General features: G+C 35.8%; 1 protein-coding gene across 1 annotated transcript; it reads left to right on the top strand.

Moving 5' to 3' along the window:
- Nucleotides 1-22,254: 22,254 nt before the first annotated feature.
- npvf (neuropeptide VF precursor) lies at nt 22,255-23,460 on the top strand. Its single transcript, XM_065282266.1, has 3 exons — nt 22,255-22,389; nt 22,562-22,920; nt 23,271-23,460. The coding sequence occupies exons 1-3, from the start codon at nt 22,255-22,257 to the stop codon at nt 23,353-23,355; spliced, it is 579 nt and encodes a 192-aa protein (XP_065138338.1). The 3' UTR covers nt 23,356-23,460.
- Nucleotides 23,461-24,291: the final 831 nt, after the last annotated feature.

Here is a 24,291-nt window from a genome sequence, read left to right as displayed (position 1 = left end):
ATATAACACTACCAATGGGACACGAGAATTAAGGACAGAAACATTTACACGAGTGAAAAAAATATTACTTCAACTTGTGTCAATGTTTAAAAAACATACACATTGTCCTAACTCAATATTAAATTGAAGAGGAAATACAACTCAGAGAGGAAGACAAAGGCATCGTGAATGTGTGGGGAAATAAGGGGATAACATTAAGTGGAGCACTATGCTTGGGGTCAGAGGTCAATAGTTGTTTCTCGAATCCTTGCCCAGGGGTTGGGGGATGGTGCAGTAATGACTGACAGATGTTTTACGGATAGGGGTGGAGTCTGAGATGTGCTAATGTTTAGAAACATAGACCAGCTCCATCAGACACACAGGATTCTAGCCTTCTCAAATGTCGGCGAGTCCAGCACCAGTCGTGTCAGCCCTGTTATTTTTCAAACGCTCTTACAAGGAAATGCGTGTTTTTGGCTTAGCTTTTTAATGACTGCCATGTTGATCCTGGGCTGTTGCACATATGCACCCTGCTGAAAACCTTTACACACTCTCTACCTAAAATCAAGTTTTAATAAAATGAGTTTTTTGGAAAGCCATCATCAGGTTGCTGTCAGGAGTGCTACCCACACATGAGAATAAACAGATGCTGTGTAACCATATGCATCTTGCAGTTGGTCACCATTTACATACAGTGTCCCATCATTAATAGTGTAATTAATCATTTGTGTTTATTTCAGCAAATTTAAATTTGGAGGACAATTGGTAGTTCACAATGCTAGCAACATCATACATAATCATAAAATATATTTAATTTACTATTGGGTGTTATAAAGTTTACCAAACACATGTTAATGGGTCAAATAATTTTTTTATTTATCTGATATATTAAACAAGAAATAGGGTTATTGATCACACTTGGCAAGTGTTTTTTTAAATTTTCAGAAATCTCTGCTTTCACCTGCTAAATGAATATAATTTGGATTTAACAGACAGCAGAAACATGTTTAGTCATTATGTGCATGCACACGCTGAATCGACATCTCAATCTCTTTATCCTCTCAGCCTCTTTCTCACTTTGAGGTTCATTGAGAGCAGCCTTTCAGAGACTAGCAGTCTGCATTAGAACCCACGAGGAGGATAAAAAAGAAAAGGAAGAACCACAAAAGAGAGCCAAATAAAGGAAGAAAAGTAAGGACAGCAGCTGGAAAGGAGGCCTCTTGTTCCCACACACACACACACACACATACTATTCAGCCACCCATGACTCCAATATTCATCTAAAAGACCCATATGGCTTCTTTTTCTCTTTTATTTTTACAAACAACATATATAATTATTTAATTATAGAAACAATGCCTATCACACATTTTAAAAGGATTCATTTCGTTTTTTAAACCTATCTGTCACGTGTCTGTTGGCATTGTGATATGGATCAGTGGATCCCATCCCTCGCAACCACAAGATTTGTTTTTTTGCAATCATGCAAATGTGTTTGTCTGCACGATAGAGTATAAAATACATTAATAGGCAAATCAGCTAGATTAAGATACTAAAGTGAAATGTATGCCTTGGGTTACGAAATAAATAGGTCTTTTAAATGAAATGTGAATAGATGAAATAGAGTAAATATTTGTTTATAGTTGTGTATATGTGGAAACAGTGAGTCTGTCTGTGCTTACGTAAAATGATGGGTGTGTCTGTGTGAGCATGTTTATTTTTTGATTGTGTGAGATTGTTAGGGCAGATTTGTGTGTGTAGGCTTGTGTGAAAGGAAAAGAAAAGGGTCGAGGCAGCTGGGCTGTGTTTCGGTTCTTGTCGTGATATCCTAGCAGCTGCTGAGTGGCTGAAAGACAGGTTCCGCCCGGCGACACGGGCCCCTGTGGTTCGCCTGACACTTAGATTGACGACTGAGTGACACCAATGGGGGTTCACAGTCCTTCCCCTGTTTTAGGATTGCTGATTGACCGAGAAACTAACCTCTCATCAAGTAGTTTAATCTCGCTGTCCCTCAACCTCTTGATGATTCATCAACCCTAACTTGATGATTTAAATGTGTTTCCAGGGTGTACTGCTTTCTGTCCATATACCTGTGCATTTTTCTCACTCTCAAGCTTTCGTTTCTAATGCTTGTGAAGGCCCGTGCGTTATCCAGCTACAAAATAAAAGAAAACATTGCTTTTTCACTTGTGCATTTGTATTTACGTTCATGCATTTGACATAGCAAAGCGACTTAAAGCACATTCACCTACACCTTTCGCACTGCTAAGACAATGCATACTTTCCTACACATACTGTATGCTCTAATATATATAATATTAACCTTTAAACTCCCAAAGTCTGTGGCCAGTATGGCATCTGTGTCTGGATGATGTTAGTGGTTTAGGGTTTCTGGTGCTAAAAGGTTTAGGCACTCACATATATTTACTAGTCTAGTCACCCGACACCACTCATCTCTCTCTTTTTTCGTTCGCTACCTTGCTATCAAAACAGAGCCTATTTCAACCACACGTATCTGACAACTGAGAGAGAAAGAGAGAGAGAGTGAGAGAGAGTGAGAGAGAGAGAGAGAGAGAGAGAGAGAGAGAGAGAGAGAGGAGAAAGAGAGAGGGAATTGCTTTATTGCTCTTTCATATGTCTTTTAGACCTAATTGAATTCTCAATTATGGTTTATGTTTTTAAAGGAATGAAATTAGACACAAGTAGTCTACCTTAAGAAAGTTTAGCTAAATGTATATAAATAGCACAGGTCAGATAATTTCATCTTGGTGTAAATGGATGATAACTGTTTGAGCTCATATCCAAATCATTTTTCAATTATTTGATTACAAACTTTAGCCAGACTGAGCTAGACGTTTAAGACATACACAAGGTTACAAAGGCCCTTCTCTCAGAAGTAAAATATTAAGCAAAAGTCTTTTTTATCCCACAGCTGACTAGGCGAGACAACTGAGATAAAGAGATAACATTTGTCATCATTCTTTCCAACCACTGTATAGACGTTTCATCAGACCTATGCGCGTCGTTGCAGTTAAACTTAATAACTTAAACAAGTAATTTAAATGAAAAATGAATGAATATGAATAAATAAATAAATAATTCAAGACAAGAAAATTTCTGATTTACAGACAACTGCTGTGTGTCTGCAGTGCTAGCGTTTGAGTCATGCCCAATATAGACACCTCGCGTGAACTGACAATTCGCGCAAGTGCGCGTCACTGTAATAAATGAGGAGCCAGGTCAAAAAAAATTATGTATACCTCTGGTGCTGAAAAGAGAAAGAAGAAAAGGACAGAGGAGGAAGAAAAAGAGCAAGATAAAGCTATTTTTGCATGATTATTTACAGTATGTTTAATTTGTGCAGCAGCACGTGTGACAGATCGAAGTTGATCCGTGACCGAACCCACGGTTCGGCTCGCATGCGATTCGCGAATTAATAGGGAAAGTTTTTCATTTGCACGTGTTTCAAAAGCTTGCAAATGTTAACATTTCAAGTGATTATAAACACTTTAACCCGCAAAAAGGTGCTAAAGTGAGCAGGTTTCTGGACGCACATGTGTTTGGATGTGTCCGGTCCAGCTCAGCTTTCAGAGATCAGAACACTTGATGTTTAAACTTTAGGGAGAGTTACGCTACTGTGTGTCATACTGTAGTCCATTAACATACATTTGAGGAATAAAGCACTGAAAAACAATGTAACGTTTTATGCTGCGCCGTTTGAAATTCCTCCTCCGTCTGTGTGTGTGTGCGCACACTTAAGTGCACTCGGTTGTGCATACATGGAGAGACGCATTTCAGAAAGCAAGCCAACATAACATCTTTCTGTTCTTGACAGGGCACATACAAACAAAATGATCTCCACAGTACTCTTTTTCCAATAAAAACATTTGTTTATGTATAGATTAGGCAGAAACAGCTCCGTGCTTCTCTTAAAGAGACAGTTTCCTCAATTAACCTACTTAAGTCTGTGTCATTAATGTAAATCAAATAATCCAAGACAAAGAAAAAATCACTGCTGTAGCTCTAAAAATATTAATTATATTGAATTCATACAATAAAGACGTGTTATGATTCATTTAATTTGATTTCTGAACCTAAAATGCTAATTTTAGACCTTATTAATGTGCAACTTTGTTCTTTTTATAAATGTTTGTAATTTGTTTATTTTTTTATAAAAAAAATTGGTGGGAGGGGCCCCCAAACAAATTCTGCTTAGGGCCCCCAAGAGGCTCGGCTGGCACTGTTAGTTATGTTATATGAACAAGGTAATTTACTTGTGATTTATTCTCGTGTTGTCAGAAATAAACTACTGTAAAATGACTGCTGTTATTGACTCTATGTGAAAGTCTACCGGAAGTTGTGTTTAGATTTTTATGTTGAAACCGTCTATAACAAACACCACCAATTTCTATTCACCACCAACAAACACAACCAAACTGTTTATTCCAAACTACCAATCAGTGGCTGTCATCCTCCAGTATTTCCGTATCAAAACCGAGGCACTGACCTCTTGCGTGACGATTTGAATGTTTTATTCTCTTTGTTAAAAAAACCTCAGACTAATTTAAAACAGATGCAAAACATTAAAGTCATGGATTTACATCAAGGTCACACATAAATGAAAATATAATTCGGGGGTCCATGATGGTATGTCTTGTTTCTTGAGAAAAAAACATCTGAGCTATTGGGCTTTTTATTTCAGGCTTTCTTTTAGAAATGCAATAATAAAAATCAAAAGGAAAGTCTTACTACTGTCTTTACTTTGGCAGAAATATGCATGGAAACATAAATACGACTCACGCTGTGATAACACTCGCATAAAAGATTAAAATAAGACTTAATTGCTCATTACTCAAAGAAAAACACGACTATTTTCTGCTGATGACAGAGATATGTTAGAATATATAATAGTCACTTTGATGATAAAAAAGTCAGAGAAAATATCAGAGCAACAGTGAGAGATTAGGGTGAAACGGTTGACCGGCCGTTCGGGTGAGAGGTTGATGTACAGCTCTGTGGTTTGTAGAAAAACATCAGTCAGTCCAAAACTCACATACCGTGTAGCACAAAACGCCTGTTCACATTTGAATGGCTTAAAGGTGTACAATGGCATGTGCGTACATGTATGTATCTATAATGGACAATGATATCTATTCTAGCATAGACATAGTTGAATGGGATGGGGTGCGTTGCTTGTTAAAACATGTAACTGCACTAATGGACTTTAAATAAGTTTAATTGATATAATTGTGGTAAATTTGTGTGCAAGCGATAATCTTCAAAAGCAGATAACAGACCACAGATCTCTTATGTGCCAAAATAGTCTCACTTCCTGTCACTAGCACAGAGAACAAACTAAATAAAGGGAAATACTCTAAACTTTGATTGTTTTATTTAAATTAACCTAAAAATCTATTTTTGCTGTATTATTATTATTATTATTTTGAATTACTTTACTTGCTAACATGCAAGACTACAATCGGTTACCAAGATAGCCTAAGTAACCCAACCGTAACCACCCCACACACACACCGATGAGGTGAGTTTGATAAGGCTGGCAGCTATCTAATCAAATACAGATACTCACTGTACACAAAGTACAGAGCAGCTTGTGAGCTGACTGATGATCTGACCTCTCGATGCACTCAGTGAATCTCTTACCATTCATCTGCTCCATACATCTGGAGAAAGTGGGAGTCATGAGCAACTTCATTTGATGTGACAAGAGTGATTTCACCCACTCACCCTCTCTGCCCTCAGTCTATCTTGATCTTGCAGGTGGGAGTGATTATGCGCAATAAGGAATAAACACAAATACACGGGTCACACAAGTAACATGGTGCACACACTATCAGAAAAAAACATGTAAATACATGTCTGTGCCTAATGGTACATATTAGGACCTTTTTAAAGGGTACTGCCCTAGTGACAGCTGGGATACAAATTTTAACATTTTTTTTCTAACAGTGCACAAACATATCTGGGTGATTCTTGCAAAATTGGACTTATGAGGTGTCATGAAACATTTTGATAAAAAAGTAAATGCAAAGTAAGAGTATCAAAAGTTACAAACATTTCTTCATGTACTATTTTGCATATGGTTTCAAATGATATCATACATACCAATTTTGTTGTTTTTTCCACATTTAGGGGGAACATTTTCATTACCGCAACGTGTCCATGACTGAATTTAGGTTCTTGGACATGAAAATATTTATAATTCAAAAATCTAAAAAATAAAAAGCTTCAGTGCATGTTATACTATAAACATTTGCAGTAAAGAAACATGTGGTATTTGGTGATCATTCATAAATATAGAGACAATAATAAGGAATATAAATGTGTCCAAGACCAATTTTATCATCCTCCGCAACAATTTTCAATCATTGTTTAAGCCCTCAAGGAACTAACATTTAAAAAAAAATAGTTGGAAGGGACATAATTGACTGTGACACTCAAGATGGCTGCAAGGTAAGCAGTTCTTGTTTTTTCTGTTCTTTTATTTTTTTGAAATTTTGTTTGTCATAGTACCTACACAACTTTTTAGTTCTCATTACCGAAACATGAGTTTGTAAATGCATATATTTAATGTAATATCATGTTGCGGTAATGATAATTTTTGATAATGATAATCTAAAAAATGTAAATAATTCTATACAAAATATTTTTTAAATCATCTAAAAATAATGGTTATAGTAAGTTCAGACCTTAATTTTATAGTGAAAAAAATTGGCTTCAAGGGCTTTTTAAAAATTCTGATGCTGGACACCTTCTAAATCTGGATTTCGTGACAATCCCCCAGATTTGGTCCTTGGTTGTCAATGGATTTAAAAGTGTAAACTTTTATACCTAAAGGGTGCATATTAGTACCTCAAAGTTGCATATCTGTGCTTAAATGGTACATATTAAGACCTTTTTAAAGGATAGCATCCATGACAGCTTTGTACTTTTTCTGTCAGTGTAATGAAAACATTAAGCTCTAACAAAAGCAACATAGGTTAACAGACTAAAATATGATGTTCTCATAACTCAGCGCAGCCACAGATTCAGTCGAATGGTTTTGTTATTTCTCGGCAGACTGGGCTTGTCTGATGGGGTTTCCTTCCGCTGGGAGCAGGGACCTCAGCACTGATTAAAGGAGCACAGCAAATAAAACAAACAGCAATCAGAGAGGCCAATACACACACATGCACACACACCCATACATTTGCAAAACAAATCCCAAATCAAGTACAAAAAGAATACACACGGAGATCTGATCAAGCTTAAACTATGTGGGCTGGGTTACACATACAAAGTAATAATCATAAATAATCATGCGCATGCATAAACATACCGTGTATACTAATATACAGAAGAAAACAATGTTTAGATTTAAAAACCCAGATACGGATCAACTACATCCACCATCAATATATTCGGCTGTGTTGCTTCAAGACCTAGATTTAGACAGAAGATCTGTTTGCGATGAAACAAGCACAAGAACATTGGCAGTCTTCCTCTGGAGGCATTGAGAAACCGAAAATCTCTTTGATTCCGAAACTTCCCAAGCTTTTGCCATTCTAAATCCCAGCATTTATCAACATCATCCATCTGGCAAAGGGGGGCAGAGCACATTACCTCGGCAACAACTGTAGGCCCTGGTTACCATGACGCCAATGCCAAGCTTCATTTCTTCCATTTGAGGAGACCGATTCATTTGATGGAGGAAATGTAAAGTATAAAAGCATACGCAGATTCAAAGCCTGAAACAATGATTCACCGACATTATCTGTGTCTCAAAGTTTATTGTCTATAATGAAAACGTGGAATGACAAGAAAATGAGGATTCATTTCACATCCAAAATACCCCAACATTATCCAAGCTAAATGAAATCACCTTCATCTTTAAGTTTATGCTCACAACGTAAATTGTTGAAAAGAACCAGAACTCCTTTCTTGTAGCTCTACCTTCTTTTGGTCTACTTCAAGCCAACCCCCTCACTTTAATTTTCTGACAGACCATTTTAGACTTGTAGAATGTTTAAATTACCCAGAAGGCTTCCCGCTGGCTCGCACAATCTCCATCCAACATTTGCTACCACCCGTGCAGGTACGCACACTCAGATGCGCGCAATTCGAGGGTGAACATTTGTGTGTCGATCGTACATTCTCGCACTTCAATTTCACACTAAGCGGTTTTGTCATCAATATGGAAATAAAAAATGAACGAAGATGATGAAGATCAAACCGTAGCTTTTGGGCTCCAGTGACTGAGAGCGACAACAAAATGAGCCATGACATCACTCGCTGTAGTCTTTCTTTCTCTTTGGTTTTGCATCAGATTGTACTTTATTTGACTTTAATTTCTTTCAAAAAGATAAAAAGAGGGATTTGTTCTCCAATAAAGTTTGAACGTTTTTATTGGCAACGTGGGCTGTACGGAAACTAGGGTCCTTAAGAGGGGCTGCCAAAGAAATGCCTGACAGAATGCGACCATTTATTATACATACACTGTGAGTCTGGAAGCCATTAGTTATAGTACACCCCCTGAGTTTAGGTTTGATAGTTCCCAGGTGAAAGTTTCATTTTGTGTTGAGGTCCCTGTGTATGTTTTGTTGGTGGACTCAATTAGCAACAACTCCAATTGATTTCGCTCATAACCCTCCTGCTGATAGCTGCCATGTTAAAGAAGGAGAGCTGCCGTTTTCAGTCACTATACATGCATATGCGTTCAAAGCAGGACAGGAAATAAGCAGTCACACTTAAGCTGGTACGTGTCAGCCGGTCCTAGTTAAAATGAGACCATGGGGTTTTGGGATTCAGACGGCAGTTTCCCCCTGGTACACATGCACAGAAACACATTCACACACATGTTGTCATTGGAAAAGTGACATTGAGAAATAATGATACCTTGTTGTGGTCTGTCTGTGTTTTCCCAGAAGTTTCCACTTCTATAAATGACTGTACACAATGCATGTGACACCAAAGTAAAAACATTAGAAAAGTGTCGGATCAAAAAACAACCTGAGGAGATACACAACTATGAGAAGCAAACTTCCACTGGCAGCACAACAAGGATATTTGGTTAATAAATTATAAATAATAAATGAAAAATATACCAAATAAAAAAATTATATTTATTCATTTACCAGGTGCTTTTATCCAAAACACCCACAATGTAAATAAAGTTGATTCAACTTAAAAAAAGTAAGTTACCTGGTTGCCTTCAAATTTTGAGTTAATTCAACTTAAATATATTACTGTTTTGCAAACCTTTTTTTGGGGTCAACTAATACTTTTAAGGTCAATAAACACAAAATGTTAAGGCAACCATGTAACTTACGTTTTTAAGTTAAATCAACAAATCTTTGTTTACAGTGTAAATGAAAATGTAACATTTAGCACCATAAAAGATTTTTCAAGAGTTTTTTTTAAAAATATATAAACACAAAGTTAGACTATTTTAATACATAAAAATGTAAACATATTTTTAAATAAATTGTTGGCCTTAATGACATCACATGTCTGCACAGACTGAATAATCTGTCGTGATTTATTACAAAAGCTAAAACAATATTGAAAATATATTAAAACTAAACTAAAAATGTTAATTTAAATAAAATAAAAGTAATAAATGATATTAAATGTAACTGTAGCTAAAATGCAAACAAAAAAACTACTTACATTTATTACATATTTAAATGCACACTCAGATATAAACATTTGTCAATCTGTAACTTCTTGATGGGCATGTGTCTGAATGTGTGTGTTTTTCTGTAAAGCATAAATAAAATCAAGGCGTGTTCGAATCTATGATGTGTGTGCCTGTACTTGTCTAATTCAAAATGGTGCCTGTTCACCTAAGCATATACTTTTGTGTGTGTGAGAGCAAGTGGAGTGTGAGCGTTTCCATAGCTGACAGCTCGAACATTAGATTTGTTGAAAGCAGGAAAACGCGTCAGTCTGTCTTTCATCATGGGCGAGAGAGAGAACGAGAAACAGAAAGAGGGCGAGAGAAAAGCGGGCGTGATGAAGGAGAAAGACTGATGTGGTTAGATAATGCGTATGTGTGTCTTTGTGTTTGCCTTCAGGTGGTCTTTCTCAAAGACCAACCGCAAACATTCTGGAAATGAGAACTTTGGGAAAAATGCAGATAGACGTCACAGTATTTGTCATTGAGGTAGCAAAAGAGCTCTGATTATACAAGCAAAAAACACAGAGGTCAAGGGATGTTTTGTGTATAGTTCACCCAAAAGAAAAGGTTCACCCAAAAATGTAAATTGCCTTATAATTTATCTCAAGCCCTCATGATTTCCTTTCATCAGTAAAATACAAACAAATAACTCTAATTTTTAATGACTAGTTGTCATATGCATGTTTATATGAACCAATAAGATTGGAAGTTATCGATGTGCCGCCATATTTGAATTGATCACGCTGATCTTTGTTTCCATTGATACTGTATTTTGTTTGCTAAATATTCTCAAAATAATAATCATTATATTACAAACGGATTGCTTCACTTCATAAGATATGTTATTGTGCAAAAGTCTACGGCCACCATGACACAATTAGATTTGTTGTTTTTGCAATGTTATAGTGATCATATATAATTGTTTTTTTTTTTGTTCAATCTTTTTAATAGAATACATTCAGAAAATACAGGAAATGTGTATGTAGTATTAAAAACTGTATATAAATGTAAACTGATGTGCAAGTTTTTAGGGTAAACTCCCCTTCCACTTGAGCACTAGCAGGAAACTGCAGGATCTCTTAAACCTAAATAAAATTAAATCCTAATTTTAAAGAAATTGGTATTTTTATTTCATTCTTCTCAAACGCTCAAGATGTGTTTAGTGCCAAGAGAGGTCACACTAAACACTGAAGATGCCTAAAGAAGAAATTTAGTCCTGAATTTTTTTGTACATGTTTCCTGTATTTTCTGTTTGTATCTTAATAAAATAGATTGAAAAATAAATATGGATGGACAATAAAACTTCTAAAACAACATGCAGGTCTGGTGGTCGTGGCCTAAAACCTTTGCACAGTAGTGTATATTAACCAACATGATCTCACGGCAAGTTGCGTTATAGTCATGAAAAATGTCATGGACATGGCAAAAAATTCAGCTTTCTTCGTGCCTTGAGCGAGAATGTCTTTTTTGTGTCATCCGCACAAATTTCTATAAATAGTTTTTCGTGTCCGTAGCTCGACTTTCTTTTTAGTGTCATGTTATGTGATGTTTTCTCATTTTTTCCCCTATTTTTAAATCATTCTCGCCTGGAGCTGGGGTTACAGTTGGGGTTGGGTTAGGATGTCTAAAAATTTAACAGAAAGTGATTCTAAAGGCCGGGGTATACTTTTTTTCCGCGGATGCGTGCGCGCGCAAGCCGCTTTCCAATATACTCCCCGCGGGTAAATGTGGATGGCCCCGTTTGAAACTACGCAATACAAATGATTTCTTATTCAAATTATAAGTCTAACAGGGCATCAGGGCAGCACTGATTTGGTGACATTTACAGTACATTAAAACATTAGGATAGGTGAAGAAAAGTAACCGATCCACCATTGCAAACACAGTTTAGAACAATCAACAAGACAACAAAGAACAGGAATCAAACATTATGGTAACAAACATGCTCCACAGTCTGTTCTTGGAAGAAGTAAAAGTTAAAGAAGAAAAACGATAGTGTGTGTGCAAATGCTGTCTATAATTGTTTATAGTGGAGTGTCCTGTCTAAATATTTTCACACGCATGCGCTGTTGCACGCGGACTGTACCAGCACTGTCCGCGCGGTCTCAAATCTTGGGCTGCAAAAATGACGTCATGCAGACGACGCCCATACACGGACGTCCCTAGTATATTTTCGGCTTAACCCCAACCCCAAGCGACAATAGAAAAAAATAGGAAAAAATAATGAGAAAACAATACATAAAATGACATGAAAAAGAAAGTTGTGCCACGGACACGCAAAACTATTTATAGAAATTTATGCGACTGACATGAAAAAGACATTCGTGCTCAATGCACAAAAAAGCTGAATTTCGTACCATGGACACTAATAAATTAATCCAATTTTGCGTGACTACAACACGACTTTCCATGAGATCAGTCTGATATTTACCCAGTGGATTGCTTTAATGATGAAGGTATGTATAATTCCCCATGGGAAGACAACATTTTAATATAAATGTATGTATTCATGGTCAACTGAAGTAAATCATCTGGGATGACATGAGGGTGACTAAATTATAAGAAAATGTTCAAATTTTGGTGAACTATTCATTTAACCCTGGAAATGTATTTTTAACTAACTATTTTTAATGTCTACAACAGTCTTAAATATGTATATACTTAACCCAGAGAAATGTAAACAGCTGGAAACATCAGACTAGATAACCCAGGATTACATTAACAGCTATGTGTTTTCCCATCACTCTCTCTCTTTTTTTCTTTCTCTCTCTCTCTCTCTCTCTCTCTCTCTCTCTCTCTCTCTCTCTCTCTCTCTCTCTCTCTCTCTCTCTTTCGCTCTCTCTCTCTCTCTCTCTCTCTCTCTCTCTCTCTCTCTCTCTCTCTCTCTCTCTCTCTCTCTCTCTCTCTCTCTCTCTCTCTCTCTCTCTCTCTCTCTCTCTCTCTCTCTTCTCTCTCTCTCTCTCTCTCTCTCTCTCTCTGCCTCTCTCAGAGACCAATCATTGTGACCTCATTCTTTGCAAAACGACATCAGTGTTCAAAATGACCAATTAGTAGAAAATGTGAGAATTGTAACGGGTCTATGGGGAAATTGTATGTGTGTGTGCTTGTGTGATAGGCATGTAAAGAAATAGCACCTTAATGAACGGTCCCTTCTATAGCTCCTTGCAAGTAAATCTTTGGTGTCTTACGTGTCAGATTTGTTATAAGATACAGTCAACATTAAAGTACGGCGGTCAAAGGCGGTAAATGGAAAATGTGTGTGTGCATGTGTGAATTCTAACTGGTTTAATCTTGAGTTTCCTTGATACCATCTACTGTTTCAGCCTGTAGACCCAACATATCATCAGTCATACCTGTCAGCCACTAAATCCCTCCCGTACTTTCTCTCTCTCTATCTGTCTCTTATTTAGTTTTATTTCCTACTTACACACACACACACACACACACACACAAATTCTCACTCCCCAGTGTGTTATTATGTGAACTGCTTGCACAGTAAATGTTCTGTGTTTATGTACCTCTGTGTTTCATTTGCGTATAAAAAGAAAGAGACACAGAGAACAAATAAAAATGGTCATATTTTATAAGCTAAATAAGTTGCTCATGGTTAGCTCAGTGGTAAAAAAGCGCACAAAGTTATGGGTTCAGAGAATACACATACTGTATAAAAATACCTTGTAATACCAGAAGTACTTTTGGATAAAAGCGTCTGCTAAACGCATAAATGTCAATGAAATGTGAAATAAATTGGCCATGCAAAAATTTAAAGGTGACATTTCACATGACTTTTTTAAAATGTAAAATAAATCTTTGGTGTACCCAGAGTACATATGTGAAGTTTTAGCTCAAAATACCCCATAGATAATTTTTGCCACTTACACTGCCACTTTGTAGGTGTGAGTAAAAATGTGCTGTTTTAGGTGTATCCTTTTAAATGCAAATGAGCTTAAAACTCGTCGTTGAGCATCACAATAGCACAGGTAAAAGTTTTCCTGCGACAGTCATTTCTTCATGCTTCACAGCTTGATTGTAATTCTACACCCTTGCCTCATTCAGTGTAAGCCGATCTATGAATATGCGAATTGTCCCCGCCTCTACTAAATTGCACAGCTCAGCCCATGATAGATTTAAATATGCGAATTAGTCCTGCACCCACTCTTTTGCACCACCTCGGGCTATAGATATGAAGAGTTTGGTTCCAAAACTAGATAACTCTGTTTTAAAAAATGTTGTCCTTTTTTATGTTTTGTTTATTATTATGTTATCATGTTTTTATTGTGTTTTATTTTGCTACTTAGCTGTATGTTTTAAGTTATGATGGCTTAAATCAAAACAAACCAACTGCAGTTTGTTTGATATTACAGTTTTTCTGAATTGCTAAAACACTAAACCCCAATCTCTGAACCAAATTCATTGTGGCCTAAACCCATTTGTCAAATCATGCACTCTTTTTGCAAAATTCTAAACACAAACTTCTCACTAAAACACACATTTCACACTGCAATGCACTTGTTTTATAAATGCTAAACACACGCAGGCAAAAGTTAAACACAACTACAACACCGTTATCATTGAGTAAACACAACAACTCTAAATTCTACACACTTTTATCTAATGGTATTTTTTACCAATTGTGTGAATTGGAAACAGTCTGAGAGGCAGATGAAGAGTATGAGGAAGAAAAGGACACCAGAGACACTGTAATTGGCAAAATTTGCAGTTGGATTGCTGACTTTTTACAAAATACAAGTGCTGCTTACAGTAATATTGAAAACTTACTACTACTTGCAGTACTTACAGTAAAGTTTTCACTATATTCACTGAACTAAACTTGTGATTACGGTAATAGAGATTTTGAACAGTTTTTGTTTAGTTTTAGTTTAGTTTAGTTTAATTTTATTTATATAGCACTATATTTCAACAGGTGTTGGCCATAGTGCTGAACATAGCCAATAAAAAATATACAGTTTTTCTGAATTGCTAAAACAAATTTTTTGAAACCATCACTCATTTTCTCAAAACCTTAAACACAAATCCCAATTTTAAACAAAATTCACAGAACCCATGACTCTTCTAGCAAAATCAAACAATTCCTTCAAAACCATTTCACTTATACTCAAAATCAAACTAAGCTTTCAAATCATACACACATAAGTCTATAATATAAAACACTAAGCATCCATTAGACACTACCTTAAAAAATGTAAAACACAACATCCAGGAGATCTGCTTACAGAAACATACATGTTTATTGTACATAACAACACAATTGACAAATACTGTTAAAAATCTATATTACTGTAATCACAAGTTTAGTTCAGTGAATATAGTCAATACTTTACTGTAAGTACTGCAAGTAATAGTAAGTTTTCAATATTACTGTAAGCAGCACTTGTATTTTGTAAAAAGTCAGCAATCCAACTGCAAATTTTGCCAATTACAGTGTCTCTGGTGTCCTTTTCTTCCTCATACTCTTCATCTGCCTCTCAGACTGTTTCCAATCCACACAATTGGTAAAAAGTACCATTAGATAAAAGTGTGTATAATTTTGAGTTGTTGTGTTTACTCGATGATAACGGTGTTTTAGTTGTGTTCAACTTTTGCCTGCCTGTGTTTAGCATTTATAAAACAAGTGCAGTGCAGTGTGAAATGTGTGTTTTAGTGAGAAGTTTGTGTTTAGAATTTTGCAAAAAGAGTGCATGATTTGACAAATGGGTTCAATCCACTATGAATTTGGTTTAGAGATTGGGGTTTAGTGTTTTAGCAATTCAGAAAAACTGTAAATACATAAAAACCACACATAGAGCATATAAAACATAACACGAAAACATTTGTCAAGTGTGTTGTTATGTACAATAAACATGTATTTTTCTGTAAGCAGATGTACTGGATGTTGTGTTTTCCATTTTTTAAGGTAGTGTCTAATGGATGCTTTGTATTGTTTTATATTATAGACTTATGTGTGTATGATTTGAAAGCTTAGTTTGATCTTGAGTACAAGTGAAATGGTTTTGAAGGAATTGTTTGATTTTGCTGGAAGAATCAGGGGTTCTGTAAATTTTGTTTGAAATTGGGATTTGTGTTTAAGGTTTTGAAAAAATGAGTGATGGTTTCAAAAAATGTGTTTTAGCAAATCAGAAAAACTGTAACTGGAATGCACAATCAAAAAACAAGATTTATGAAAAAAACTAAGTTATCTCGTTTTAGGAACCAAATTCTTCATATATATGTAAATAGATGCTAAATTGTATGCTAAAATGCACACGTGAACTGTGCGTTTGCAACATTAATTTTAGCACTGATGTTAGCAGATTAAAGCAATCACGCAACATCACAGAAGCAGAGCTGAAGCAACGGTGCTGTGATCATTTTAAGACAGAGTCTTTGTGGCATCCATACAGATCTATAGCTCGAACTAATGATCCATGATATGATTGGTTAAATGTTTGTGACATAAGAAACCCAAGCAATTTTAATCCGGCTTTGGAAAACTCCCAATTTTATGGGGAAAATATTAGAGCCCTGCAAGCCCGTTGGGGCCCGATGGGGCCCGACAGGCTAAGCCCATTTGGGCCGGGCTCGGGCTGTTTTTTTTTTACAGACGGGGCTCGGGTCGGTTCACACCCTTTTCGCATCTGCGTATTGTTTGATTCTGGTGTTGCTTGAAGAGATTCAATTCATCCACATAATTAAAATCAAGGGAATGTTTTCTTTCACTGAGTTTTATTTGTTTGAGCTTCTCTGAAATGCCAATCAGCATTAAAGTTTTTGTCCCAGTTGTGTTTTCAATCGGTGCCCTGTCTTCATTCAGTCCCAATCAATTTCAACACAGTAGTTGAGCGGTTTCCACTGGAGCATTTGGCAGGTGCCAAGAGTTGAGATTGTACCTTTCAACACCTTGATGTTATCACTCCACACAGCGGGGAAAGGCTGTAGTCAGTTGACTGCACAGCCCAAGCAAACACATTCCTCTACAGGGATCCATGGGATTTGATTTAGAGGTCAGCATAGGTACTAGTCTATGGATGTCTGCGTGTGGGTTTATGTTGTATATACATAGTTGATGATGGAAAATCTGGCTGTCAGAAATGAAATGTAATAATAACACTGATTGCTTTGTGTTCAGGAGGGGGGTTCACATAGTATGAAGGGAAGAAAGTATCGATCATTTATTTCTATTCACACTTTTTCTTTTTTATCTTCATTGAAACTTTTGTAAATATTTATAATATATCCACATCATTCAGGTATGTGGCTTGCAGAAACTTGCAAAAACTGTGACCTATTTGTATGTTATGGCTGTAAAAAGAGTGATAATCTTGACACCCATGAAGCAATTAAAAGTTCAAAGCATCAGGACTCAATATTTGACTATTTATTTTTACTACAATAAACCTTTATATACATTAAAACATGCAGATTCTGAATCTCAAAGTACTTATAAAATCAGCTGCGCTTAAATGCATTACTTATGTACAGTTCTCCAAGATCCAAATGTATTTCAATGAAACAAATAAAACAGAAAACACAATAAATCCACTCAAATGCTTCATTTAAATTCTTTTTCTTTCATCACAATTTTTTCTTTCATCACAAAGTCTCTTCTGTCCTCTCTCTCATCACTCCACGTGGGCTTTAATTACACATCAAGTTCATGGCTACTTTGTGTCTCCAATCTAACAAAAACCACTGTGAGATCTAATTAGGGAGCAGTGAGGTCATCCTACTTGAGGTTACTGTAAAAACACAATCACTTGGATGGTGTAATGGTTTATGAGATCCATAAAAAGAAAAGAAACAATATGCGAAAAAATTTAGAAAGGGATGAACAGCTGTCTCCAAAATAAAGCATTTTTATTCATGCATTTAGCAGACACTTTTATCCAAAGCGTTTTACATTGTATTCAATGTATTTTATCAGTATGTGGGAGTCGAATCCACAAAATTTTGTAGTGCATATTTGTAATTTTACCGTTTTCTACATAAAATCATCTTGACTGATGATGCAATGTTAAAGATTCAGATTATCTCATCATTAAATTATGAAACTTTAGTATGGATTTCCCATGGTGGGTCACATATGGCTAATTATATGGACAATATGTGCAAATTTTTGGAGTTGATTTTATCTCTGTTAGAGTTGAATTAACCCTGGTCATTTTGCGTGTATGCCCATTTAATGTTATCATGATAAATTAATTTTAAATTATTTTTATTGAATGAGATTTAAGAGCTAAGACAGACAGACAGGAAGGACTGCTGACGAGACTATTTAGAGGTCCAGTTTAAACCGTGGGCCATTCCACCTCAGGCTAAGTGCAGGGGTCATAGTTTCGAAGAGAGGTTAAAGGTCACTCACCCCTCCACACTGACTGCACTTTTCTCTGAGTGACCATCATGCCCACTTCCGACCCCATCATCGCCAACCACATTTTAGATATCTGCAGAGAGAGGACACAAGAGATCAAAGTTCAAGACCCTGTGTGGGGCGGAGCCTTCTTCTGTGCTTTTACTCCGCCTCTTCCTCTCTATTCCCCATACACATTCTCTTTATGACATCCTTTCTAATTTTATGTTCCCATTGTACTACTCTGTCATTGGTGAGATTTAAAAATAGTTAAAAGCTACAGATGCACGTGTTAGATAAAGTATGTACATAAATAGTAGCATGCTTAAACACATCCCTTGTCTGTCATTACGGGTCATTTTAATGGATCCCGATCCTTCGCCAGAGCTTTCTGCTCAGTTCCTGATTGGTTGAAACATGCTGACTTCTACAGACATCAGATTGGATGACCCTAAAGTCTGCCCTTCTTGTCTGAGTGTGTGTAGTTGGGTTTCATGTGTTTGATCATTTGGAGCTGACAGGGTTAAAAGGCAATGCAATTTTGCAATAGTGAAAAGATGAGGTTGTAATTAACTGTAAATTAATGTATCTAAACAAAAGGCTTACAAATGTTAACAGTATGTTTCACATAATACATTTTTCAAAGAGTCGGACGTAAATAAATTTGAATAAGAGTCCAGACACCAAAGGTGGGAGTATTACAGATAAACTGAACGCTTGAATAATTTGACTATTTTTTCATGTCCTCAGGTTAACATTTGAACTTAATTTACCTTAAAATTTTTATATGAGAATTCGAGACATCGTTGGTGTTTTAATATTTTACTGCCCCCTGGTGGGAAAGATATGAAGTTACAATTCTTAAAAAGGTTAAATTTCAAAATATCAGCGTCAAGTGTCATATTCATTTCTTATTATATAGTTTTTTTTACTATTTTGTTAGCCGAACCCACTTGACTTAAATTATTTACTTGAAGTGCCCCCTGAGATTTTAGGTAAATATTTTAATAAGTTGGATAAAAGCATATGCCAAAATGCATAAATAATTAAATAACACATTTGCATGTTTCACCTCAAAACATTTGTTCTTTATCCAAGTTTTAATAAGTTTTTATCAGTAAAATTTTACATCGTTATTGTTATTATTAATTGTTAATGGAAGTTCGTCTGTTAATTTTATTTTATTGGTTGTACATAAACCGTATCTGTCCATTTTGCATGAGTTTTAAGTTTTCTGATATATTTTAGTGTTATGTAATGATCACATGACCTGCGGATTAAACAAATAAAATATATATTTTTGTTAGTATGTGTTTTATTTATATATTTTAATTCTAAAATTATTTATTTACATTTTATGATTTCATTTAATTAATAATTAATTGTTTTAAATCATCTTATTTTCCGAACCCCAGTTTGGAAAAGCCTAATATGAAACATACATTTAAACCTTTTATATATATATATATATATATATATATATATATATATTTAAAAATTCACACAAACCATTAGATAATGTTTGTGATTTGCATATACATAGGAAAGTGACAATTTTGTGAAATAGCTTAATTGACCCAGGAACACCTGCCAAACAATTACAAGCTATGTAAATATCTTACATTTCATTTTATGTGCTGGCAACCATAACACTTCATACACAGTACTCTGGAATTATATTTTGTAATTGTGATATGTTATTTTTTATAGATACATTTTAATAAATGATTTGTTTAATATAGATTTTTTTGCTGAATTATAAACAGCCCATCCCCACTCCACGGTATGTTATGCATGCAAGTGCAATTAAAAAATACTCTTTGATGGAATAAAATACCAGACTGTTAATCAGCGCACTTCATTTAGATATTTTATGCATGTCAACATCTTATTTAAGTCATTTGTCACACATCTTTCACTAGAGGAAACGTCATACTGTGCTCATTTACTTCAAACTGAATGTTTGAGTGGTAACTGGGGTCTTGCTTCACAATGAATTGATTTAAACTATTGTAGCATGGAATGCTTTTTCAGCTAATTTGAAGTGAAGGTTTGAAAATGTTATGTGTCATTCTGCACGGTTCCATAAAGAACCTTTAACATCCACAGTATCTTTATGTTGCACAAAATGTTTTTTTTGCAAGCTGAAAATAATCTACAGACTATGAAAAGGTAAAAGAAAGGGAACCTTTGACTAAAAGTTTATGTGATGGTTTTTCTAATGCACTTACAGCAAAGAACTTTAATTTTTAAAAAGTGTACTATTTAGCATGTGACTGCACATTATGGATTAGTTATACAGAGTGAAAAAAATCATATGTGACAGTACTGTGTGTTTACTGTTGTTTTTTAATGTCATGAGATAAAGAAAAAACATTAAGTTGTTATTATAATAATTTCTTTTTGGTTTAAAGGTGCCAAAGAATGCATTGGAATAATATGTTAAATTGTTCTTTGATATTTACAAAGAAGATTTGTAACGTATGCAAAAAAAAGAAACGTTTTACTTGTTTATTTACAACCCTAGGATTTGTCCTTTGAATAAAATCGTCTATTTTTGCCCTATTTGGAAGTGTCATGACTCATGAATAATAATGTTTGGCTCTGATTGGCTCTGCTCTTTTATTAATTTTCTTGTGTCCATGGTACGAAATTCAGCTTTTTTGTGCCTTGAGCACGAATGTCTTTTACGCATCACTCAGCATGAATTTCTATAGTTTTTCATGTCTGTGGCACGACTTTCTTTTTTTTGGATGCCTAAAAATGTAACAGAAAGTGATTCCAACCCCAACCCCACGTGACAATGGAAAAAAAAATGGGAAAAATCAATATATAAAATGAAACGCAAAAAGAAAATTGTGCCACAGACACAAAAAAACTATTTATAGAAATTTGTGTGAGTGACACAAAAAAGACATTCGTGCTCAAGGCATGAAACAAAGCTGAATTTCGTGCCATGGACATAAATAAATTAATCAAATTTTTCGTGACTATAAGGTGCTGGACACACCAAAGCTTTGACGCCTGCGGCTAGGGCATGTTTTCAATTGATTCCAATGGAAGCTCAACGTTTTTCAAATAAGCCAGCAGCTAGCGGTTTTATTCCGCTCTGAAAACCGCCGCCCGGAGGTTTTTCCGCGCTCAGCACTGAGTGCCGAGAGTTTAACTTTGGATGAAAAGCTCCGCTCGTCAATGTCAGTTCTCACGTAGCCGTCCAATCACCGTTGAGGAGGGGCGGGACAAGTATCACAGCAACCAACCGTCTCACAGCTGACATATGAGAGCAACCGAAGCGATAAGCTGAATAAAGCTGGCTGAAAAACAGCTGGCATTCGGCGTTTTCAGCCGCGTTTAAAAGTTTTGGTGTGGACAACCCCTAACACGACTTTCCGTGAGATCAGTCTGTTAAATCACAGTCGGTGTTAAGTTGAGATTGCCTGTTTTTTGCGTGCACAAAGTATACATAAGAATGAGGAAACAAACGCGTTTCAGGGTCACGACATGTCATTACCATGTAGAGACCTCATATTATTCATCTATGCCTAGGTAAATAAAGCTTTACATTCTATGGCACCTTTAAGACTTTAAACACCAATATTTCAACACATTTCAAAAAAATGCTGGGTTATTTTCATTGTGGGTCAAAAAGGGACAAACCCAAACAAAATTTCAAACCCAAATTCTGCTTTAACCCATTGTTGGGTCAAGTATACACTTTTTCTGGTTTAAATTACCCCAATAGCTGGGTTTGTCCATTTTTGACCCAAGGCTGCGTTGAAAGTATCCCAGCATTTTTTAGAGTGAATGAAGCTTCAAAGATCAGCCACCACAGCTAGGCCAAAATCGTTGCCATCACTTAACAGTAAGGATCTGTTTGTTCACATTAGTTAACATGTTATTTTGAACATTACAATACTAAAAGCAAATGTTTTATTGATATGTAAGGAAGTCCACTTTAAAAAATAATCTCCATATCGTCATATCATAGACAATGTAAAGAAACTGAAAAGGCATGATTGGTAAGCACATTGGATTCTTTGTCAGGTGGTTGTGTCCTTCTGTTGCTACGAAACACTCAAGAAGTTCATTAGTGAATGAATAAAGGTGGGTGCTCTGTTTGTTAATATATTAAATATGAAATACTGTGAGTGCAGCAGCCTATATGGAATGTCATTGTGGGTATGTTTATTAGCACATGTCTAGATGTATAAAAACCCTGTGATGCGCGAGGACTTTGGTGAAAGATTGTAAGATGTCATACTGCATTCTCTTTTCATTAGCCTTTGGCATCCTTAGCAGTCTAATGCTGAGAGAGGTTACAGCTCTTAAATGGCCACTTCCAAGTAACAGTGGTCCACATAGATTTACATGGGGAGAGTTTCCAAGGGTAAGTCAAATCTCTTTACGGTCTCTTTTCAGATGTTTCCTTTACTTAGTAGGTGGGAAGTTATGGTGTATCAAAGATGTGCATGCCTTACAATCTAAGCAATGTTTTATCATGTTTTATTCAAGTTAAAAGTTTATATACTTTGTCTACTTCTGCTTTTTTGTTTTTAAAGAATACTCAAGAGATTCCACGCAGTCTGGATATAGAGGACTTTACTCTCAATGTTGCCCCAACCAGTGGTCGCGTGAGCTCTCCCACCATCGTCCGACTTCACCCAATTGTGTCACAATCTTATAAGTACGCGACCCTGCCGATGCGCTTCGGGCGGGATGGCCAGGCGAGCTCAAGTGACCGGGCGCCCAAGTCCAACATCATTAACCTGCCACAGCGGTTCGGCCGCTCGTGCACTATATGTGCGCGCTCAAGCACTGGACCCTCAGCGACATTGCCGCAAAGGTTCGGGAGACGGAACACATTTACTATTGACCCCGTGAACGCACGTACAGCTGAACTGTCATCTCCAAAAGACAGGTAAACGGTTTGAAACAAACTGTTTCATTAAATTAATCGAATAAGTCCCACATGATAAAGACTGGTATAGGCTACTTTAATATTTAGTAGCCTATATTGATCTGTAGCCTATAAATCGTCGTATTCTGTAATTAGCCTACAGGACACTTTGTTAATAGGCCTATTCTGTATTAATAATATTGAAATGATTAACATAACTGTAGAACTTTAATATTTACTATTACAAAAAGTGTCCTTGATGTTCTTGTTTGTTTTGTGTGTTTCCATGCTTGGCTAAATAATCACAATAGACAATAGAAGTGCATATGGACTTGGAAAAAGATGGATTATTATCTTTATTTCTCTCGCAGGACTCAAGTCAATGACTACATGTTTGAAACAGTAGAAGACTCAGAGGAGACTGTAAAGAGCACAGAATATACTGCATTAGACTAAAACAGCATACAAAATAACAGCAGTTTATCCTCTTTTATTTACTTCCTATTATTTTTATGTATTAGCATATGTATTTGCTTGATTGTAAATTGTCCGAGTAAAGTAAATTATGAAGATGATGTGTATTCTGATTATTGACTAATACAAAATGCTATAAATTATGCTGGTGACTACATTGGGGCGGTTTCCCAGACAGGGTTTAGATTAATCCAGAACTAGGCCTTAGTTAATTTAGGACATTTAAAGGGGACATATCATGAAAATCTCACATTTTTACATGTTTAAGTGCTATTATTGTGTCCCCAGTGCTTCTATCAACCTAGAAAATGTGACAAAGAACAACCCAGTAACTTAGTTTTGGTAAACCATTCTCTTCAACCATGTGGAAAAAATAGGTAATTGAAATTTGGCTCCCCTTGTGATGTCAGAATGGGGATAATACCCCTTAATCTGCAATATCCAACCACGGCACTGCTATTTAGTGCAGTGATCAGCTCATTTGCATTTAAAAGGACACTCCCAAAAACGGCACATTTTTCCTCACACCTACAAAGTGGCCATTTTAACATGATATAATAAATTTCAGAAGAATTTCATAAACATACTTTGGGGACAGCAAAGATTTATTTGACATCTTAAAAAAGTTCTGTTAAATGTCCTCTTTAAATAGTTTACAAAAAACTTTACAAAAAACAATACTGGTATGCATCTTGAAACCAAACAATAGTACTAATATATCAGTGCAAGGTGTTTTGAAATTAAAACAGCTCAAATGTACATTTTAATCTGGGACTAGGATAAATTCTGTCCGGGAAACCACCCCATTATGACTTGGTTTCATAGACGAAGCTTAGCTAAAGCCAGGACTAGGCCTTAGTTAAATTAAGAATTTTCAGCATCTTATATATGCCTTAGACATTACAGGTATGTATCTTT

This window comes from Paramisgurnus dabryanus, chromosome 19 (assembly GCF_030506205.2).
Source record: "Paramisgurnus dabryanus chromosome 19, PD_genome_1.1, whole genome shotgun sequence".
NCBI lineage: Eukaryota > Metazoa > Chordata > Actinopteri > Cypriniformes > Cobitidae > Paramisgurnus > Paramisgurnus dabryanus.
This window is presented reverse-complemented; position numbering and strand designations above follow the sequence as displayed.